Source organism: Onychostoma macrolepis, chromosome 25, assembly GCF_012432095.1.
Source record: "Onychostoma macrolepis isolate SWU-2019 chromosome 25, ASM1243209v1, whole genome shotgun sequence".
In the NCBI taxonomy this organism is placed as follows: Eukaryota; Metazoa; Chordata; class Actinopteri; order Cypriniformes; family Cyprinidae; genus Onychostoma; species Onychostoma macrolepis.
In genome coordinates this window covers 13,483,897-13,507,825 of record NC_081179.1, presented here as the reverse complement: position 1 = coordinate 13,507,825, position 23,929 = coordinate 13,483,897, and the positions used below count along the sequence as shown (strand labels likewise).

Sequence of the window (23,929 nt, the reverse complement as noted above, 5' to 3'; positions counted from 1 at the left end):
GAGAGAGTACATAAAATGTTACTATTAAAAAGGTTACATTTAACATTACTATTTGAGTAAATGTCTAAAAAGAAGTGGTGATATAAACTCAAGTTTAGGTAAAAGTTAAATTTTCATTCTTTTATAATTATTGTACATGCAGTTTTTTTTATTATATTAACTGAGAGAATACATTCAATTGTACTATTAAAAAAGCTACATTTAACATTACCATTTGGGTTGGGTGAATTTCAAATAATTAAATGTGAATAAAATCTAAAAGAAACTGTCTTATAAAACAAAGTTATTTAGTTAAATTTTTCATTTAAATTTCTGTAACTGTTACAATAACAAAAGCAAATTATAAACTTAAAATACTTACTTTTAACTTAATATATTTTTCCTAAGTGCACCTAAATCTGACATGGTATTGATTTGTATCGCCCCTCGTGGTGACAGTAGTACATTACTGATGTTAAAAATTATGATGACAAATAAACTACATTTCCCACAATGCATTGTGCCTCGCGTCTTGCGCAAACTCAGTGAGCGCTGACTGGTTACTGTATTCCCTCCTCATTTCAGTGTAAGATGGTGGTAAAAATCTGCTACCTAAACAAACAGTAAAACTGAGTAGGAAAGCATCTAATCAATTTTGAACATCTGAGCTTTGGAGTAGTGCTCATTCCAAACTATCAGATAGGCACATCTGATCAGTTGAAAGGCAGAACCCCCCGCCTAAACTAGAGTGAATATCCCTTGGAAGTGGAATCCCTGCAATACAGGACCAGCTAGTAGAAGTGAGTACCCTACAAAACAACTGCTTTAATCGCTATCAGTGCACCCGATTATTACTACTACATCGGTATTAGGTTTGTACATGTGTGTTGAAGCAGACTAACCCCGTGGTTAAAGAATAAAACCTTCAGTTTAAGTGAAGGATGAAGTCAAAGGTGGACAGGCGGCGGTTCCTCCTCTAGTCGCCGGGCCGTTTAGTAGGAGAGTCGCAGGCTTTAGCTGTGTGTAGGCCGCAAAACAAAAACGTTCAGAAAACACTCTTTGTCGACAGAATATATATGGAGGGAAAGTCGTTTTATTAACTTTCAATCATTTCAAAATATCCGTGCTATTAAGTTTGTGTGTTATTTCTTGTTGGAGGGTAAATTAAATGTTTTAGGCGTTGTGTTGTGTGCCGCTCGTCAGTTGAAGTCTGTCCCAGCTGTGGAGACACCTGACCGGCTTTCAGCGCGACTGACGCGCCGCTAGACATGTATGATGTGAGATGTTAATAATTGCGATTTCAATAATAATTCGTAGACTTTAAAATAGGATTCAATGTGTTATTTATTTAATTAATGTCAATTTGAAGCCGAAACAGGCTCTACGTAGGTCTACGCATCTAAACTGTTTTGATCAGATGCGAAAGATTGAAGTGTGAATGTTTAATACATGCTTTCGCTGATATAATTTAACATATGCTTTATAGAATGTATATTTTGTGAGGAAAATATTAGCTACATCTTTTAAACATGCATTTGTTGTGATGCAAATGTCAGGGTTGGACAAAAGAGATACTGAATCTTATGTCATTCGCAGTTCATTTAGACAGAAAGCTTTAGTATTTTGTGCTAAATACAACATTGGCTCTGGATTGTGTGCAAAAAATCGTTTATTTTAAATGGAAATATTGTAAATGAGGTATTCGTGTCTGTCTATAGACTGTGAATACCTGACTTTCAGTCATCTCTAATGTGACCCAGTGGTCCTATTCTGCAATCCCAATACATCAGCATGTTTATAGACAACTGGGCCAACTGATTGTAATGAGAGAAACATGAAAAGGCTTAATGTGCTTTGTGGTAGCTTGATGTTTTGGACTGCTATGAGCCCATGACAGCTGACTATTAATTTGGCATGGCTATTCGCCTTGTTTTGATCTAACTGTATGTCATTTTTCAATATGAATATTTAACAAGAGCATTTATGTACTAAAGTAAAGTAGTGTCATCGTCCACGATGCCACATTTAAATCAAATCTACTTGCCTTGGCTTTGCATCAGCCCTTCGGCCGACCTGCCAGAGACTCCCCTGAACTTGCCGTACGATAGGATGTCCCGCAGTCCCGAGCTGAAAGAAGACCCCATGGAGTGCCCACTGTGCATGGAACCGCTGGAGATTGACGATGTCAACTTCTTCCCCTGCACCTGCGGCTACCAAATCTGCCGCTTTTGCTGGCACCGCATCCGCACAGACGAGAACGGCCTCTGCCCTGCTTGCAGAAAGGTACGATTCTGCTTGAAATTTGTATACAACTTCTGATGATTATGATGGACTACTTGTGCTATATCTGTTTGTCAAAACGTCAACGTCGCTATTGGGACACCGTTAAACTGTATATGAGAAGCTGTCCTTGATGTGCACTTTCTCAGGTAGTGGTTGATGCCAATATATGACTGATAGTGATATCTAAAACAGTGGTTCTCATCTGTTGTATCATGAACAGCAGGAGAAAATTATGTTAAATGCAAATAATAAAACCCAACTAACATCTAATATAAAAACCTGTGTAATGGTGGATAGTTTGTGTAGCAAAATAAAAAGGATTTTAAAAGGGATGAGAAATCCTTTTTCTTTTTTAGATTTTAGAGGGAACATTTGTTTGAACATATGAACTATCATATGTGAAAATCAAAATTCATTTACTCACCCTCATGTTGTTCCAAACCCGTAAGACTTTTTCATTTTTCATTTTATACAAAAAAAAAAAAAAAAAAAAAAAATATATATATATATATATAATATTTAATATTTAAATGGAGATTTCTTTTCAGTCTATTCCACCAAATCTTAGATGGTCCAAAAAGTTAATTTAAAACATTGTAAAACTAATCCATATGAAACAAGTGGTTTAATCCAAGTCTTCTGAAGGCATGATAAAATTGATGAACAGATTTGATCTTTGATCGATGCAGATCTCTTTATAATCTTTTTATTGCATCAAAGATTTAGTGGAATGGACTATAAGTGTAGGAACAGCCATCTCGCAGGTAAAAAATATATTAACAATTTCTTCATTTGTGTTTGAAAGATGAACAAAAGTCTCATGAGTTTGAAACCGGTGAGTAGCTGAAAACAGAAATTTCATTTTTGGGTGAACTGTCCTGTTAAACAATTCTGCTACTGTGTTGGGTTGCCACTTAATGCCCAACATACTGTCTGCCTCCTGAGGCAAAATCAGATCAAAATCACAGATCTAGAAAGCTGGATGGTCAATATGTATTGTTAGTGTGAATTTATTGTTAAATATAAAATGATATACTGTTATGCACAAGCACAGTGATCAAATACCATCTGATTAACCAGCCTTAATGTTCTCAAGCCTGATTATGTAATTGTGGCTAAAGCGTATTGCACCACTTTCTTGGCAAACCGCACTTCCCAAGTGTAAACGCAATGTGGTTCACTTGACTCACTGTGATGGTGTCAGCCTGAAAAATTGACCTATTTTGCAAAGTTCTTTGAGAATTGCCACCCCTCAGATACAGGTTCAAACGAGGTAACTGGCTCTGTGTGTTCTGTAGCCTTATCCGGAGGATCCGGCAGTATACAAACCACTGTCACAAGAGGAGATCCAAAGGATAAAGAACGAGAAGAAGCAGAAGCAGAACGAGAAGAAGCAGAAGGTGACAGAGAACCGCAAGCACCTGGCCAGTGTCCGTGTGGTGCAGCGGAACCTCGTGTTTGTCGTGGGACTTTCTCAAAGACTCGCAGATGCGGAGGTAAATGCTTATGTTAAACAATGCCATTGTCTTTTTTTTGTTTATTATTATATAACAACTCTTTGAATGTACTAAATTATGAACTTTAATATTTATTTAAAACAATTATTTATATGTAATAATTGAATAATTCTTTATAATTTAGCTCTTGTATTTAAATTTATTTTAATGCATTTTTATGAATTACTAGGTAATGAATAACTAGCTGCTGCCTGAAATAAACTTAAATATACACTACCATTCAAAAGTTCAGTGCACGTTTTGTAGATTTGCCGCCTTTATTTGATCAAAATATTGTAAAAAATAGTAATATTGTGAATTGTTAACTTTTAAAATATTTTTAGGTTAATATATAAAATGTAACTTGATGCAATGCAAATGCAAAGCTGAATTTTCAGCAGCCATTACTCCAGTTTTCAATGTCACACGATCCTTCAGAAATCATTCTAATATGCTGCTTTAGTGATCAAGAAACACTTCTAATTGTTGAAAACAGTTTCAAGAAACAATTTTTCATCCACTGATAAATGGAAAGCTCAAAAGATCAACGTTTATTTGAAACTAGATTTAACTACATTTAATGCATTCTTGCTGAATAAATGTATTAATTTCTTTAAAAAAAAAATTCTGACACCAACCTTTGAAACGGTAGTGTACAATTTAATTAATTAAATTGGTAATTTATTTTTAAAATTTTTTAAAAGATTACAAACGTTTGAACGGTAATGTATTTCATCTCAATGTATGTGTATTTAAATCTCTGATCATGTAACATCCGCTGTACACTTTGGCCATATCATATCAGTGAGAAATGTGTCACTTACTGTAGAAGGTAAATGAGAATAGCTCAAAAAAATAGTGTTGTCATCAGCGAGTCATTTACATTTTACTGAACAAAAGGAAATGTCCTCCCTCAGAGTGATTTCACACTTTGATTGTATGGTAAGTTGGCATAATTCAGTGTAGTGTCTGTTTTGTGGTTCATGCAATAATTCACTTGAAGAATCACTCTCACTTTGATTACTTCTCAGGTTCTAAAGCGCCCGGAATATTTTGGAAAGTTCGGCAAAATCCATAAAGTGGTCATCAATAACAGCACATCATATGCAGGTTCACAGGTAAGAAAATGTGAACATGTGATCTTAGTTATGAAACATGATGCTCACATGCTTCCTGTGCATTTAGCGCCTGTGAAAAAGTCTCTGGCTTAAGGCTACAGCAAAAGAGTAGAATAAAGATAAAACACTTACTTTTAGCTTTATTTTGACCTTTCACTCCACAGGGTCCTAGTGCCAGTGCCTATGTAACTTACATTCGTTCAGAGGACGCCCTTAGAGCAATACAGTGTGTGAACAATGTCATAGTGGATGGTAGAACACTCAAGGTAGGTGCTAAACCATCACAATTTAAGCCATTTACAAAATGATCACACGTTGGCCTGGTTGCACAGACAGGGCTTAGACTAAGCCAGGTTTAGGCCATAGTTCAATTAGGACTTTTAAGTAATTTTTATAAATGTGCCTTAGACAAAAACATTACTGGTGTCCATCTTGAGACAAAACCAAGGCATTGATATATTTTAAGATCAGTCAGTGCAAGTTTCTTTCAGTTAAAACAGCTCAGATTTACATTTTAGTCTGGGACTAGGCTTAAGCCTTGTCTGTGAAACCTGTGGGGTTAAGTATATTATGTCTGTGTTAAATGTTTATTGTGTGTTCTGTCACTTTGAAGTTGTTTGTTTTTAAAATACTTATCTGCCACTGTTTTGTCTCAAGGCTTCTTTAGGTACAACAAAGTACTGCAGTTATTTTCTCAAAAGCATGCAGTGTCCTAAACCGGACTGCATGTATTTACATGAACTAGGGGATGAAGCGGCTAGTTTTACAAAAGAAGAAATGCAGGTGAGCACATTTGTTTACACTGCAGATCAATCAGTTCAGAAAAAGGCTTTTAGAAAAAAGGCATTTGTGCTGTCTTATATTGATATTGTTCGACTGCTATGTGTAAATTGTTTTTAGGCTGGGAAACATCAAGAGTATGAACAAAAATTACTCCAAGACCTTTACAAAGCAAACCCCAACTTTTTACAAACCTCAACATGTGGGGAGAAGTCGAAGAGCAAACCCAACTCCACTCAGAGGTGTTGTTTTTATCCTGAATTTCATTGCTGCACCTGCCCAGTCAGATCTTAATCTGGATTATGGTTGCGTTATACTCTATTATTAACGAAGTAATAATTAATTTTCTTAAACTATATAAAAAAAATAAATAATTATACACACTACCATTCAAAGGTTTGTGGTCGGTAAGATTTTTCAGATGTCTTATGCTTATCAAGGCAGCATTTATTTGATCAAAAATACAATAAAAAACAAGAATATTGTGAAATTACAATTAAAAAAAAAAATCTATTACTCTTACTTTTGATCAATTTAATGCACCCTTGCTAAATAAAAGCATTTATTTAATCAATCTTTTGAATATTGTACATGTATTATATAAGTGTTTCTTTTCTATGATAAGTGTGATTTCCATTTTTTACTTTTAACATTTTTCCCCCAGACCTAATAGTACCAATAAAGAAGGGTGGCCCTCATTACAGAACTATGGGAAAATGGTTAACGGTTTAACCACAGAGCATCGCAAGTCCCCTCCTCTTTTAGACTGCCTAACAGACTCAGACCACATGACTCCAGACGAACCAGACCCTGAACAGGGAACAGAACAGAACACAGGCCTTCCACCCTTCCCATCAGCCTTAGAGCCTACCAGGTGCTGTACTGCAGAAGCCTGGCCAGTTTTTCTCTTGATATACAACAATGTACATTGCTTCATATCAAGTGATTTGTCTTCCTGTGTGTTTTTGTGCGTGCTTATCACATTGTGCTTCCATTTCAGTCCAATTGGCAAACCATCAGAACCCATAAGTATAGGAAACGGGGAAAATATATCACAGGTAAGTGCTAAAAACTCTCCAAGAATCTCTAAGAATGGTTATTGTGAGGTTTTTTTCTTTTCTTTTTTTTTGATCCATCTGTCTGTATTTGGTTTAACAGACATCCAGTAGCGATTCCCCATCTCCTCCACCTGGCCTTACTAAACCCAGCCTCGTTGTGCCCATCAGCGTGGCCGAACTCACAGCGCGCTCACCGTTCGAGGGGGCAGCAGCAGAGTCTCAGTCTCTTTTCTCAGACAACAGCAATTTCAGACATCCCAACCCCATCCCCAGCGGCCTGCCCCCTTTCTCCAGTTCACCACAGGGAGCCTCCGACTGGCCCATGACTCCGGAACCACAGAGCCTTTTCACCTCAGGTAGGCCCGTACAGTGAATGCAGTGTAGTGGACCAATAAGATTGCAGTATGGGCAGAGCTAAACCCACCAAACTCTCTTCCTTTTGCAGACACTATCCCAGTGGCGTCATCCACTGATTGGCAGGCGGCCTTTGGTTTTGGCTCTTCGGCCAAGCAGCAGCAGCAGGACGATGACCTCGGCTTCGACCCATTTGACGTCACACGGAAGGCCCTGGCTGACCTCATAGAGAAAGAGTTGTCAGTCCAGGAGCATTCCCCCCTCTCTCCCAACCCCTCTTCCCACCAGACCAGCCTCCCCAACGGCCAACAGCGCCTTCCTCACCTCCAGCACAGAGGCCTCTATAACTCCTTCAGCCTGCCCCAACACATGGCCGCACGCCACCCCTGGATGGGCCTTCCCACCCGCAATAACCTCACACACTTGAACCACACGGCCTCAGCTGCGCACAGTCATTTCTTAGACCTGAGCATGCCGGCCCAACACCACAGCACCGGCCTTGGGGGGATTCCTATATCAGGTTAGGGGATACATCTGTCTTGTGCACTCCAGTTCTTTTGTGAAACACCTGTGTGTGTGTGTGTGTGTGTGTGTGTTAAAACACCTGGTCTAAGCAGGGCTACAGTTGTAGCCCACTGATCCAAATACAAACAAGTTGTTGAACTCATTCCCAGTATGTTTATTGCTGTTTTTTGCACTGAGTTGCATTTTAATTGTAATTTTATTTTCCCTTGATGGCTAATTCAGCTTGTTTGTGCCCCTGAGCCCTTTATGAGAGCAAACTGTGGTCATCTTCAGTGTTATTAACTAAAACTATTTTCTGTAATTGAAATCAAGCTTGAATAAAATTAAATATAACCAGTAAATAAAAAACATAAACTTAAGTAATATTGGTTTGGCAACTAAAAGAAGTAAAAGTTACTTCCAGACTGACTAAAACTGAAACAGAAATAAAGCTACATAGACATTTTTTTAAGAAGCACAACAAAAATATTAAACTTAAATTAAAATGAAAACTGAAAATTAATAATTACTATAATATAGAAATAATATTAAGATAAAACTGGTCATCTTTAACCTCACATCTGTAATTTTTTTCTTGATTATCCCATTTCACGTAAAATCAGTTTCACATTAACTTAAAGGGATAGTTGACCCGAAAATGAAAATTTTGTCATTAATTACTCACCCTCTTGTCGTTCCAAACCCGTAAGACCTTTATTCATCTTCGTAACACAAATTAAGATATTTATTATTAAATTTGAGAGCTTTCTGACCCTGCATAGACAGCAACACAACTGACAAGTTAAAGGCCCAAAAGGTAGTGAGGACGTTGTAAAAATGGTCCTCGTGACATCAGTGGTTTAACCGTAAAGTTATGAAGCTACGAGAATACTTTGTGCGCAAAGAAAACAAAAATAACTTAATTCAACAATTTCTTCTCTTCCGTGTCAGTCTTCAACGTGCGTTCAGGAGAGTACCACAACACATGCGTGTGGTGATGCTGACGCAGGAGCTGGCGTTCTTCTGTTTGTAAACCAAACGAATTTTCATTTTTGGGTGAACAATCCCTTTAAGGATGCCGCAAAATTTCAATTCTCATGTTTTTCATTAAATTGTTGCTCTTTCAGAAAACAATGGTTCTGTGGAAAGCTTAAATGTGAAAGAGTGGCAGGACGGACTGCGAGCGCTCCTACCAAATATCAACATCAACTTCGGAGGCCTCCCGAACTCTACCTCTTCCTCCTCCTCTTCCTCCACTTCCAGTGTGAACCACATCGGAGTGCCGGTAGGCTCGACTGGAGTCTCGCACAGCCTCAGCTGGGACAGTACGGCCAGTTGGATGGACCCCGCCATCATCACAGGTGCGATTTTGTGTTCTGTAAACTCCCTGGTTACGGAGAAAACCTTCATCGCTAATATTACTCATTCATGTCCCTTTTCAAACTCCAGGTATCCCAGCATCCACAGGTAACAGTTTGGACTGTCTCCAGGATGACAATCCGCCACACTGGCTCAAGTCGCTGCAGGCGCTCACAGAGATGGACGGACCGCCCAGCTCCAGCGCACTCCCACAGCCCCCGCACACCGGCCTCCTGGACGCGGCCGCCCAACTGTCCTTACACAGAGCCGCCTGGGCCCCTTACCTCCCTCCTCCCACACTCACCCCAAATCAGTTCCACTCCCCACCTCCAGGTTTTCAAACAGCCTTCAGACCCCCAGCGCAGACGGCCACAGACATCCTACAGAGTGCCGGTATTGACCGTCACTAAAGACAACCCTCTCTCAATTTAACTGCATCACAAATATGAAACTGCAAATATACCCCTTCCATTAATAACATAACATAAGCTCTTGTCTTTCTACCCTTTCCCTCTCCATCCCTTCCCCATCAGGATTTATTTGTCTGTTGTCAGTTTTTTTTTGAAGGCACAAATATGATGAGGACCATCAGTGCAGGGTAATGATTGAAACAGACACTGAGGGTCCTAACACATATTCACACACACCTTCACGTATGATTCTGAGGGAAAATAAGTGTATGACACTGAAATGTGCAGAGGAAACCGTGAGCACTGATGTGTACATGTGACTAACAATGGCTAAACGGAATGTGCTTAAACGAATAACGTGTCTGATTGGCGTCATTCCTTCGTCCAAGGTACAGACTGTAATTTAATACTGTGAATCTTTACACTTCCCGTACGTTAGGTCTCACCACCACTTGAAGGAAATGGATTATAATATGTTCTCGGCTTCTTACACGTTTAATGTTTACGAAGCCACAGGTGAAATGTTTGGGTGTATTAGCAGAATCCAAACCCTGGTCCTCACTAGAAGGGACTCCATTAATCACAGAGGTAGTACCTTCTCTAATCTTAGGCTGGGATCCATTTTGGATTCAAGGGTGGTATGAGACCTGACATGTCGCTACACGAAGTCTACAGTAACTTCATTCCCATGAAGAGAAGCGAGAAAGACCACTGTGGAAGTGTTTATTGGCTTGCCTAAAGAATAAGCCATTCATACAAGGTATGAATCTGGAATCGAGTCTGGAACCTTGGGAAGGATGGTAACAAAGGAGACGTGTCAAGGCATAATTGCAGATAATATGAGTGTTGAAAGCGTGAAGATGGGCACACACTAACATGCCACCATTCCAAGGCCTTCAAATGATTTCTACTCTCTTTCTTTCTCATCTGTGTGGCCATACTAAACAGTATTTATCAAATGCAATCACTCATTCTTTCAGGAAAAAAATCAATGTAGTCCAACATTTGGGTTTAACATGCTGCTGAGATCATTTAATACAAAATAAAGCGCTAAAAGAAAAGAATTGACCCCTTTTCTGCTGGTCTGGAACAGTGAAATCTTAAATAAAATTGAGTATTCATTGCCTCTGCTTGATTCTCTCTTTTTTTCTGACGATGTGTCGTTTGAGTAGAAGCGGTAGGATTTTTTTTACATGAGGCTTTTTATTGTCCAATGAAGAAATTATTGACATTGAAAACAACTACAGCACATAATTAAATTCATGGTAATTATACATCGGAAAGGTTTTGGAAATGGTAAATTCATCTTGAAATTCAAACACGGTCTACTGAACACAAAGACAAACACCAAGAACCGCTTCACCAAAGACATGCTGAACTCATGTCGGGATGAAAGCTTTTATACAACTGTACAAATGTGCTTTTATAACAGATTCTTCTTTTTGCACATCAATTGAGAGCCATGGCTTGCCACCTTCCAGCACAAAATGTCTTTCAATGACCTCTGTTTTTAATACCCATGACGAAGTCTATGAACAGGTTTGTTGATGTCAATGTACAAAGTATCATCTGAAACTTTAGCACACCGTTCCGTTCTCCATGCGAGACTTAGGACAGGAGGTACGGGATGGTGGGGGTGGCTGAATCGATGGTGCCAGGGTGCAGAAGAACCCAGCTATGAGGGTCAGTCCTAGTCCTCCCCAGGCACTGAACATGGACCAGCCGTAACCATGGCTTATATCATCCGGAAGGCTGAAGAGATAACGTGGGTAGCGGGACAGTTCGAAGTTGATGCCAGCCACACAGGTGCAAAGAGAGATAATGCAGAAGGTACCTGAGGTGGGACATGATACTAGATGTTTAGAGATCAGGCACCAAGTATTGGCCAATGAATTTTTAAGAGAACAAACATGGAGGAATTCACATACCTCCCATAAGGAAGAGTAAACCGGCGACGTAATGCATGAGGCCTTGCTCCCAGCAACAGCCCAAAATGCCAATGGTCCAGCCAAACAGAATGATGGATAGAGCCATGCCCATGAAGCCAGCTGTCATCCGACGCAAATCTGGAGAAACAAAGACACAAACTAACAACTGGGGGTGTCCAATCTTGCTCCTGGAGGGCCACCTTCTTTCAGAGTAAAGCTCCAAACCTGCTCTAGTACACCTGCTTGCATTCTGACTAAACTATGCAGGAAGGTGGGAATTCTAGGAGAAGGATTTGATACCCTTGATTAAAACTCTACTGCTATATCAAATACATTCATATGCAGGGCCTTCATGTGCCCAAGACAAAATTTGTTAAGGGTAGGCAACCCTTACTGAGGTCCCATTAAGTACACCACACCATAATGGGAGGACCCCATCACTGATGCAAACCGAAAAGTGTCCCACTTACGCAGGGCATGCCAATCATCTTGCTGGATAGTCTTGGTGATATTGTAGGAAAGATCCTTTCGTGTCACTGCAGAGGAGGAGTAATAGTACTTTATAAAGGAGCAACGCTCGATAGTTCCTGGAAAAACAAGAAAATCATCATTAGATCCAGACCCAGTATGATCGTTTAGACTTGTACGCATGCCCAGCTTAAGTAAGGTGGGCCTGGACAGTTGGGGTGGTAGTTGTCAAGCTCACAATTAGGTGGACCAAGTCCCCTGTGGAGCTGAGCCTTCTTGTGCATATGGACAAGTGTCACGTTTAGATGACTAAATTACCCAGATGGTAGAGTGAGTATTGCTCATACGGTCAAAATGAGTGGTTCTCAATCAAAGTCCTGGAGTACCACCATGTTCAGATTTTGAAGCCTCTACTAACAAGCTGATGAAATATATCAAGTGCGTTAAGGTAGACATCCAGAATGCACATTGCTCAGGTACTCCAGGACCAAGCTTGAGAACCACTAATCTAAACCACTACAATTCATAGAAAACTGAATGTTTAACTAAATGTTTTAATGCTCATGGTGTCCAATATTGAGAAAGCATCCAATAGGTTTTTTGATTAAAATGAACTGGCACTTTATTCTGATGCATGGATGGGCCTTCTTATATACATTTAGTAGAGATGTCAAGCTTCTAGCTTTAAATGGCAGTTTCCAGGCTCTCATTATGGCAGCATCAACAAAACATTGCATCAATACAGCCAACACATATTCCTATAAGGCTCAGGTGGATGCTTTTACCTTTTTGTACGAGCTCTTCGATGTCTGGGTCAAATCCCACCCTGTAGCATTTGCTCCACAGACCCATGTTGGTTGAATTGTAGCGTCTGCTGCACTCATCCGCCGCGCTCATCGCGAACAGCTGACGCCGGTTTCTATGCAGCAGCAGTCGGTCTTCCCATCGGTCCAGGCTCGCTCGGCTGGCTCGCAGTGGAAGGCTGTGGTTGGGGATGTATATGAAACCCGGATCGCTCCTGCGGTTCGAGAAAGTTCGGCAACGCTCCTTGTATCTTCTCGCGTCCGTTTCGTACCAGTGATCCGATGAGATCGCGACTGTGAGGAAACACAAGGCGACGAGAGACAGACAGAGACCCGTGTACAGAAGCCACTTCCCCGTCGCCATCGTTCTGCCAGGCCGCCGATCAGCACCTCATGGTGGACAGCTCCTTCGACCGAGGCAGCGGATCAGTCCAGCTTGAGCATCTTTTTTCGTGTTAAAAAGGCGAAATGTTGAGGTTTCTGTAAACATGCCCTTTTAAATGAACGAGATACGCCTATTATTACAGAAATCCTCTAGCCTACACGTAGGCTGTATTGGGGAGCGGGTTCCGCTCTTCCTCTCTGAGCTGCTGCAGGCAGAGACACATGACAATCACACACACACACAGGAACTGAAAACCATTTAAAAAATGGAGGGTGAAATGATCAGTTAAAAATAATCAAATAAATAACTGTAAATAACGATCTCGATTATTTCTTTTACATATTTTAAGCATATTAAGCGTGTGGTTTAACCACACTTCATATTCTGCTTCAGACACTTTTATAGTGTTGTTACTGTTATGTTTTATATTATTATTTTGTAGGGCCTGAGATTATTATTTTTTTTGATGAAGTGATGTTTAACCTTCAGACAGTGTTGATGGTCAAATGTTTTCTATAGGCAGTTGATCTAAATGCAGGTTACAACTCTGATTATCCCTGATAAAAAAAAGATGATAAAACACATTTAACCCTTTAACAACTCAATACCATATTTGTTGCGCCTGTTAAACACTTCTGTTATGCATAAAGTTATCAGTACGCGGTGAAACTATTGATTGTTCAATTGTTAAACATTCTAACCAAAACAAGCCCCAAGACAGTCTGAAAGTCTTGTACAAGGTTAATGACAATAATTTCTGCAGGTTTTATAAAGGTAAGAGCAATACATTGAACGGAACACAATGGCAATATGGTGTCAACATGTAAATGTCTTGTATTAGCAACACTTCCAAATTTGAAAATAAAGTTTATGAATTTTTTTTTTGTCCCCTTCCTGTTTTTTTATTTTTTTGCATATTTGTCACACTTGAATGATTCAGATCAAACAAATTTTAATATTACACAAAGATAACCCGAGTAAATACAAAATGCAGTTTTGAAATAATGATTTCATTTATTAAGGGAAAAAAGCTGTCCAAACCTGCCTGGCCCTACGTGAAATAGTAATTACCCCCTAAATCTAATAACTGGTTGTGCCACCCTTGGCAGCAGCAACAACAACTGCAATCAAGCGTTTGCGATAACTGGCAATGAGTCTTTCACATCGCTGTGGAGGAATTTTGGCCCACTCTTCTTTGCAGAATTGTTTTAATTCTGCCACATTGGAGGGTTTTCAAGCATGAAATGACTGTTTAAAGTCATGCCACAGCATCTCAATCGGATTTAAGTCTGGACTTTGACTTGGCCACTCCAAAACCTTCATTTTGTTTTTCTTGAGCCATTCAGAGGTGGACTTGCTGGTGAGTTTGGGATCATTGTCCTGCTGCATAACCCAAGTGTGCTTGAGCTTGAGGTCACAAACCAACGGCCGGACATTCTCCTTCAGGATTTTCTGATAGAGTGCAGAATTCATGGTTCCATTAATTATGGCAAGTCATCCAGGTTCTGAAGCAAAGCAGCCTCAGACCATCACACTACCACCACCATGTTTGACTGTTGGTATGATGTTCTTTTTATGAAATGCTGTGTTGGTTTTACGCCAGATGTAACGGGACACACACCTTCCAAAAAGTTCAACTTTTGTCGCTTCAGTCCACAGAATATCCCCAAAATCTTATCTTATATCTGATATTTTTTTGGCAAATGTGAGACGAGCCTTTGTGTTCTTTTTGGTCAGCAGTGGCTTTTGCCTTGGAACTCTCCCATGGATGCCGTTTTTGCCCAGTCTCTTTCTTATTGTTGAATCATGAACACTGACCTTAATTGAGGCAAGTGATGCCTGCAGTTCTTTAGATGTTGTTCTGGGTTCTTTTATGACCTCCTGGATGAGTCGTCATTGCGCTCTTGGAGTAATTTTGGTTGGCCGGCCACTCCTGGGAAGGTTCACCACTGTTCCAAGTTTTCTCCATTTGTGGGTAATGGCTCTGACCGTGATTCGCTGGAGTCCCAAAGCCTTAGAAATGGCTTTACAACCCTTTCCAGACTGATACGTGTCAACTATTGTGTTTCTCATCTGTTCTTGAATTTCTTTAGATCGCGGCACGATGTGTTGCTCTTTAAGCATGCTTCACTTTGTCAGACAGGTTTTATTTAAGTGATTTCTTGATTCAACAGGTCTGGCAGTAATCAGGCTTGGATTTGGCTAGTAAAAATTTAAAACAGCTTTCTAAAATATTGTGGTTAATCACAGTTCTTTCATGATTTAACAGGAGGGGGCAATTAATTTTTCATGTAGGACCAGGTAGGTTTGGACAGCTTTTTTCCCTTAATAAGTGAAATCATCATTTAAAAACTGCATTTTGTATTTACTTGCATTATATTTGTGTAATATTCAAATTTGTTTGACGATCTGAATCTTTTAAGTGACAAATATGCAAAAAATTTAAAAAACAGGAAGGGGGCAAAATCCTTTTCACGGCACTGTATGCTCACATCAGATAGGGGGATGAAACTCTAAGTGCTGATCTTCTTAGTTGGTAAAACGTGTGTTGAATCATCTAACAATAAAATTTGGCATTCTGTAATTTTGTTTCATATTCATCTTTTAATCGTTTGCAGATTTCTTGACTCTAATGTACAGCAATTTTGTCTTTTCTGTCCAGCACTATATATATATATACACACACACACAAACATATACAGGCATTTCTTCAACTAGGGGCACTTTTAGCCTTGTGAAGTTGAATAAAAAAAAACTTGTTCAAAAGTCACGTAACATAGTCTCATAAATTTAAATAATTTGTCTAGTTTTAAGGTCTGTAAGAGGACAAACTTAGATTACAAGAGAAGTTGTTAATATTTTACATTTTTCCAACCTGCAATGGACAAATGTCATTTCCACCACATCCCAATATACAGCTGTTATTTAAAAATAGAATAACTTATGCCACTCAAGAATTGTCTAAGATCATTTTTCTTACTAGTTTTACCAGTTTTTCCACAATGTACAATAATTATACATTTGTCAATGAGATAAATTAACTGCTGTAAGGACCAAATGCTGAACTGTACACCTGTCACACTCTGAAATTTAATATTGGTTTGGGTATGAGCTTATTAGAAAATAAATAACTTACATTTTTACATTAAGTAGAGCATGATCTCATAAATTGTGGATACATTTTTAATGTGTGATGAGAACTTTTTCAATATTTTTAAAAAATGTGTGGTGATGGAAATGACAGTGTTGTGGAAATGACGATGAATTAACGTGAATGTAGAGAAACAGCAGAGATATTTATTAAAAAAAGTCTTAAACTCATCACACTCATTAAACTCAATTCACAAAGTCATTAAACATATCAGTTGTATTTTGTAACCATAAATGACATTTCTGTAGTTTTTTGTGAAAAAATGGAAGATATCTTCACTGATTAGCTTTGAATTAATGCTTAGCATTTCATGTATGCAAAATACTCTTATTTAACTTCAAATGTTTAGCTTTTTAAAAACACCCTTGAAGGTACAGTATGCTTGGAAATGACGTAGAATAAATATATTAACTGATCAAGCAATATTTACCTTGATTTTTCTTCCATTTGTTGTTGATGAAAATTTTAAATTTTATGTCCAACATGTGCTCTGATGTCACTGAACATTTCCATAGAAACCACCTAAACAATCTTTCACACAAACTTTTTAAAGGGACATTACAGTGTTGTGGTGGAAATGACACCAATACTGTGCAACAGCTATATTTTGTATAAAAAGTAATATTGATAGTGGTCTCACATTAAATATTATAATGTATTTTAATTATTTTACTAGTGCTTAATTCAGGTACATTAATAGTTAACAGATAAGTCATATTTTTAAACTGTATTTGAAGTTTAAAAGTCTGGGTGTGCAACAAGGAGAAAACAGTGATTTTGACACCTATAAGGAGGTTGAAAAGTATGAAAAAATCATAATAGAAAGGTAGTAAATTTTTTTAAAGGTGGTTTTATTGTTAGTTTGACAAAGAAAGAGTAATTTGTCCAAAATTATATGTATTTTTAAAAATATGACCAAAGAACATAAAAGTGCCCATAGTCTAAGAATCACCCATACATAGATAGAATAGCACTGCTACCAAACACTACTAGAATATGGAAGTAACTTTTACTGTACTGAAAATGTTTAAGATCTTTAAATCAAGACATTTAGGATACTTGAGAAGTAATTGACACTAAAAGCAGCGTTTATGAGGACATCAAAATGAAGTGAGTTTGATAAACAAAAAACAAATAGCTGCCAATGGGCTCAGAAAAAAATCAACTTAAGTCAAAGGGAAAAGTGTTCATACCCCGTTTACTGATGTTTAAAGACAAACTCATTTCATATCCTAAATTAGAATTTCAACTGAAGGAAGCTTGATGTTTACATATTTGTATTGAAAAGCAAACTTACTTTTTTCAGTGCATGTACTATTTAAATGTCATGACGCAAGACTTTCTGCTCCAATTGTAGAATTTTTTGCCCTTGGTTTGTGACGGGGCATAGCAAGACCCACAGAAACCCTGCATCCAAATTAAAGGTTTAATTTGTGCATCATGCATAAACACAGGGTTCCCACACCTTGGTTAACTTCAAATTCAAGGACCTTTCAAGGACTTTCCAGGTCCAATACCCTCAAATTCAAGGACTTAATGTGGGGACACATTTCAAGTGAGAGCAAAGGTTACATCGCGTCACCTTGTAAGATACATTGTTACAGTTTTCATGTGTCAAACACAATTATGCATAAAAGTATTTTTGCATTTATTTTTGGCCATATGACAGAAATCTGATATTTGTCGTATTTCTGTTTTGCATTTGGTACATACTACACTGTATTCTAAAATGATCTGATATTAACTTTTGTATTGATTTTATTGAAAAGAGCTTAGGCTCATGTAACCAGAAGTTTTAAGATACATGGATATGCTTTTAAGTTTTTCTTGCCTCATGGCTTTACATTATCTTAACAAGCAAAGCAATTCAACATTACATCCTTTGGATCTCTGGCAAGCCATTCTTTGTAATCTTTTTTGGTGAGCCAAATATCTTGAAACTTGCATTTTCCAGTCATCACGTTTCAGCGGTTTCAGCCTATTTTTGCAATGTTTCATGGTGTCTGTGTGAAACGTTGAGGTACCATCTTAGTAGTTTCGTGTGCGTGTGAACGTCATGGCAACGAACACCACAAAGTACCTCACGTGGCAAACACTTAACGTAACGCATAAATGTGCAACGTAAACCAAGCAAGCTAGTATGCACATGCCACAAAGTGTTGGCCAAACAACACATTAGCGGACCGGGGGGAATATGGAATTTTCAAGGACTTGTATCCATGTTTGTTTATTTTCAAAAACTTTCAAGGACCCGTGATAAACAGTACCCAAGAACTAAATTTGATGCTCCAGAAACATCTGATGCGTCGGTCGCTCTCCATTCAGTAGTCAGCACAGAAGATTGTATTCGTGGGTGCACAATTTCAGTTGTGTGTTCTGAGGTTGATTAGATTTGTTTGAATTTACACAGCTGTTTGAGAACTTAGAAGTCATTTGTTAAGCTAATATTTAATTAACACCACAACTTCAATTTCTATAGTGCACATTGATTTAATAGCCACTTTATACAAAAGTAAAATTACACTTCTACATTCAACACAAAGTACAACAGACAAACACTTCCAGTAGTTCTTAAATGGGTTTTATTAATTTAAAAAAAAAAAAAAAAAAACCCACACACAAGTCACTGCTTTTACAGGTTACTTGAAGACCAAAAGGGGCGCCATCAGATGAACTTATATTGGCAGTTTACCAGTGGAAAAACGAATAAGACAAAAAAAATAAAAATAAACTTTGTGCGTACTACAGTCAAAAAAAATAAAATATACACGTTTACAACAAAATCAAACACCACGGTCAGACGAGACCCCCCCCCAAAAAAACCTAGGCATAGATCAAATCAGAGCACTTACACAAGCGTGCTGTGTGCACAAATCAAAGCACAATCAAACGCCATTCTCGGAGGAACCCAACCCTGCGGTGAGTGTCTGAGCTCAGGCTTATTTGCAGGATCAGTGGAGAGGTCCGCAAAAGTTGGCCATGCTCAATTTGCTCTGCTCAGCGTGCTGAATGCCCACAGACCCGACGCGCGTGCAGCAGAGGTGAACTCTTCGCGGCAGCCGGACTGTCCGCGCACAAACACTCAAACCTGTGAGACCGAGCATCAGAGTACTCTATAGCTTTTTTAGACGCATCGGAACCGCGGGAAACTTCCTGTAATATACTGAAAGCTTAAGACGAAACAGCATACACGCCGTACAGAAAGCCAGAGAGCGTTAGGGTTAGAAAAAGTACTCTGTACATTCCCTTACGCGGCAAGGCTTTATATAGTGTTGATGATGTCACGACGAGGGCCCCTCCCACTCCCTCTGATTGGCTGGTTCGCCCGCCAAACTTCTGATTCAACTCAATCACGTTTGATAGGCACTAATTACAGTAATCAAATCAAATTAGACAACACACTGACATTTCGGATATTGTCGTGGAAACCCCAAAATATCCACATTCTGAAAGTTGAAGAAAGTATGTCTGTTAAAGTAAGTTGTTTTTCTTTAGTTTTGACGTCATGGGTTCCCGCTTGAATTTATAATGTTTTTTTTTTTTGATGGAGGTATTTGATTTAGTAAAACAATATCGTGGTTAACATTACTTTAAGATACGTTCACATTTGTCTACAACATAAAATAGTCATAATTTACAGCTAAATGCTGTAAAATGTCAATTTTTATATAGAGGGATGCTGTGAGGACATATTTTGTAGGCCTGATTCCCATGACATAAACTCAATAAGACTTTTTTTTTCTTTATAGCAGAAAAGTAGGCCTAAGTCCTGTGACCAGCATAATGTTATGCTTTTTTTATTTTTATTATTGTTGTACTAGAAAGTAGCTACATTCTGTGACCAGCATAAGGTTAAGATTTTTTTTTTTTTCATTTTTGCAGAAAAAGTTCTGTGACCAGCATAAGGCTATGATTCTTACATATTTTGTTCATCAGCCTAGTATTCACAAATGTACACAACTTAATTTTGAAGCCTAAATACCAATCGTCAAAAGTAAAAAAGCTAAACATATTCTATAAACAAACTACACAACCACCTTTTTCAAGATAAGCAATAGCTTTAAAACATAACAACATAAAATAAGGGGGTTTTATGTATTTTATGACAGAATAAAACATAAAAAATATATTTAGCTTACAAGCCTTATTTCAGACATTTAACCAAAAACCAGATAGATAGACCCAGCTAAAATGCTAACTCGTTTTGGGGTTTTGGCCTACACAATTAGGTCAATAGCGCTCTGTTAAAGTCCAGTCAAGGTAATACCATACTTTTTGACAGTTAACATACCAATTGTTCAGCTGACAAAGCATCTTTGTGGAAAAAAGACAAAAACAATTATGAAAATGTAGTGTAAAGCCTATGCCTCACAGCCCCGTTTTCAGCCCAGTTAAATTCAATATGGCGTCTAACCTGACAGGATTGAAACATCAGGGTGAGTAAACAGTAACTTTTCAATTTGAGCGAACGATTCCTTTAATCCTTTTATGGCAGGAGAGTTTCTTGTTTCCACTAGATGGCAGTAGCTGCATATTCTCGTCCAACTATCCTTCGTGTGAGGTATCATTACTGTGTTGCAGAATAATATCCTCTCCTGTACTTGAGTGAAAGTGAGATGTCCGACCAACTAGACCACCACCAAAAATGCTGCTATTTTTGCACAATAACTGTAACTAGTAATTCTTTGCTCTAATAATACGCATTCACAGCTTTTCGCTTGTCGCTGTCATTACAAACACACACGCAGTAGAGTGGTGAAGTCTGAATAGTAAGCTCAATATTGTGATATAATCTGATTTTAGCATATGATTTGCTCTTAGCTTTTATTCGGATGCTGAGGCGGCATTAATTGGTGGGAAGGTGAGCTGGGTATAATGCAGGCAGACAGCATATTCTGGGCCAGTGACAGTGAGTCAGCACCACAGTTAGAGGGGGAGGCAGAAAGAGAGAGAGAGAAGGGGGGAGTAAAGTTCTCCATCGCTTACCAAAAGCTGCAACCGACAAAACGCAAAAAGAAACATGCATATAACACAATTCATTTTTTAAAGAGCAAGCAATAGTTTTTTTGTTTGTTTTTTCCCCCTGTAGAAATAGTTGCAACTGCTGCAACTGATACACCTGGACACATTGCACCACACTGCAGTGAATCTCCTTGATGCTCTTGAGCTGATATCGAAGAGGTTTATGGACCTTATTACATTTGTTGTTGGTTATGCATATATTTATGACTGTCGCATTCATACTCATTTGTATTTATTTGATGTGCTGATGCCAGGAATGGTTTCAGTGGCAGTGAGTGAGACATTCTTTGCAGCAGGCAGCTCTCCTGCAGGAGTTTTTACCCACTCACACACACACACACACACACTCACTCACTCATTCACGCAGGCGCCCTAAACTGCTGAATTCTCTGCTTCATGGAAGACTGCAGAAGCCTGCTGGGAGCTGCTGAGCCTTTCTGACCTGACTGTCCTTGACTGCTCTTGAGAGAATGATGGAGAGAGAGAGTGGGAGAGGGAAAGAGAGCTCAGAAGCACTGGCACAAAACTCTCTGCTCTTCATGCTTCAAAAAAGAAAAAAAAAAAGAAAAAAAAAAGCACTTTGATAATTTGTCATTATCGAATTCTATCAAAGGAAACATACTCGACCAGTGTGTTTCTGTGTAAAAGTACGAAAATAATAATGTTAACAATGCAATTTTGAGAAAAGAAAAGAAAATGCTGATTATACATGAACTGCTGTCACATCTAAGTCAAGGGCGTTTGGAAAGCGTAAACCGTCTCAAATGAGCTGAAAGCTACAGCTGATGATGTGATACCTAAGAAGAGTGACTTTCATGCTTCCAACAATGTCACAAACTGAGCGTGTTGATCATGTGATCTGGGAGGAGTCACGCTGAACCTGAGAGGGAAGGAAATAAATTGACACGTTAATAGACAAAAGTGACAATAAAGATATCATGAGCATTTATCACTGATAAAAATGTTAAAATATGTTAGTGTGATAAGAAATCTAAGTAAGTGCCAAATCTTAGATTTTCTTCTAAAATGATATTTAATATATGCATTTGGCAGATACTTTTATCCAGTGCAACTTACATGACATTCACATTTATTCAGACTAAACATTATTTTGAATATCACAGAAATCCAGTTTTTGATATAGGCTGGTCAATTGTATAGTAAAAGGAACTCTGTGTATAAAACAGGTCATAAATATTAATTTAAAATATAATTGCATGTGGAATATATATATATATATATATATATATATATATATATATATATATACGTACAACAACAACAAATTTGCTAAATATAAATATATTTTGCAAACAGCAATTATCAGGATTCAAGACTTTGCATGTAAAAAATAATAAAAGTAAATAATAATGATAATAAATAGCTGAAAGGGGTTTAAGAGCTTTAAGACTTTGCATGTAAATGCATAAATGAATAATTATGATAATTGCAGGCAACTATGCAAACTTTTATTTATATCATGATATTTTGGTAACACTTCGCAATAAGTTTAACAAATGGAACCTTTTTGTAATGTGTTATTGATATTTTTGTAATAGAAAAAAGACAACAATATGAGGCTAAATTGATAATTGGTTGATTATATTGTAATTATCCACACTATTTTTAATGTCAATCTTATATATATATATATATATATATATATATATTTAAAACAATATGGGTTAAAGAGTTGTGATGCTAGAGTTGCACTTATGAACAAGTTGCACAAATTGCATTACTATAGAAACATCAATGCCAACTTTAGTCAACTGCACAATATTTTGCTCTCCAAAAAGGTTAAATAGTATGAACACATGCTTGTATCTCCAGCAGACGTACAGTATAACAGTGAATGGAGGACAGCAGAGCTCCTGTGTGCACTGACACTATCACATTACCAGCAAACAAACGATCCTCTCCAACGAGTCTGATGGAACTTAAATGACAGCGTGAGCTGTATATTGTGTATATATGGTGATGGATGATGACTCAAAGTCTCCTCCCGTCCTCAGTGCCGCAGGCTGACACAGCTGTAAGGAGAGATCTGTATTCTGGGAACAGTGAGGTCAACCAATGCTCAGCCACTGCAACTTATTAAAAGGCTAGATGTACTGACTGATAGACCGACAAAAGCATCGCATGCACTGTATAAGCACTTAATGTACATGCATGTGCTGATACAAGTAGCGCATAAGCATATGGACAGCATAAAAACATGCAAATTGACAAAAAACACACACTGCAGGACTTTTCCCCCTTATCTTTTCAATTTCAGTTCCCTAAACTATGAAACGCACATATGTTCAGAGCTATTACTGTACCTTTCCTTACTGCGCATCAACTTTTACTGGCCTTGGTTTGACAAAAAGCACTGTGCATGGTTTACATAAGATGGATGAATTGATGGACATGCCTTTAATTATTAAACACGGCTGACGGCAGCATTACAGAGATAATGTGAAAAGGAAGAAACCATAAAGTGAGCCAAAGGAAAGGCACAGACTGAATGAACGGATGGGTGGATGTATAGATTGATGCTGCATGCATTAATATCTGCATTACGCAGTCCGATGCCACCATCTGATTTCAGAGCAGCGCAGTCAGTGAGAAGGGAAAAGTGCTTTATCAGGTAATCAGAACACATGACACTTGCAGGAACAACAATACCATCTGCGGCTCTGACTGATGCAGTGTGATGTGCTTCAGATGGTCGCCAATCATTCAGAGCTTCACCAAACAGATTTAACAGACTTGCATTTGTCAAAATATTAATACTGCATGCAAATACAGGAAAAGTCCTGCTTGATGACAGCGGGATACGCATGATT

General features: G+C 38.3%; 2 protein-coding genes across 2 annotated transcripts; one reads left to right on the top strand and one right to left on the bottom strand.

Annotated features, from left to right (window-relative positions):
• Window positions 1-55: 55 nt before the first annotated feature.
• On the top strand, window positions 56-10,465 carry cnot4a (CCR4-NOT transcription complex, subunit 4a). Its single transcript, XM_058767050.1, has 13 exons — window positions 56-779; window positions 2,040-2,262; window positions 3,561-3,758; window positions 4,790-4,876; window positions 5,041-5,142; window positions 5,534-5,659; window positions 5,777-5,898; window positions 6,321-6,530; window positions 6,657-6,714; window positions 6,815-7,070; window positions 7,160-7,588; window positions 8,700-8,933; window positions 9,022-10,465. The coding sequence occupies exons 2-13, from the start codon at window positions 2,089-2,091 to the stop codon at window positions 9,339-9,341; spliced, it is 2,316 nt and encodes a 771-aa protein (XP_058623033.1). The 5' UTR covers window positions 56-779; window positions 2,040-2,088; the 3' UTR covers window positions 9,342-10,465.
• Window positions 10,466-10,615: 150 nt separating this feature from the next.
• On the bottom strand, window positions 10,616-16,559 carry tmem178ba (transmembrane protein 178Ba). Its single transcript, XM_058767061.1, has 5 exons — window positions 16,507-16,559; window positions 12,523-13,130; window positions 11,740-11,856; window positions 11,270-11,407; window positions 10,616-11,175 (listed from the first exon to the last, which is right to left on the bottom strand). The coding sequence occupies exons 2-5, from the start codon at window positions 12,902-12,904 to the stop codon at window positions 10,919-10,921; spliced, it is 894 nt and encodes a 297-aa protein (XP_058623044.1). The 5' UTR covers window positions 12,905-13,130; window positions 16,507-16,559; the 3' UTR covers window positions 10,616-10,918.
• Window positions 16,560-23,929: the final 7,370 nt, after the last annotated feature.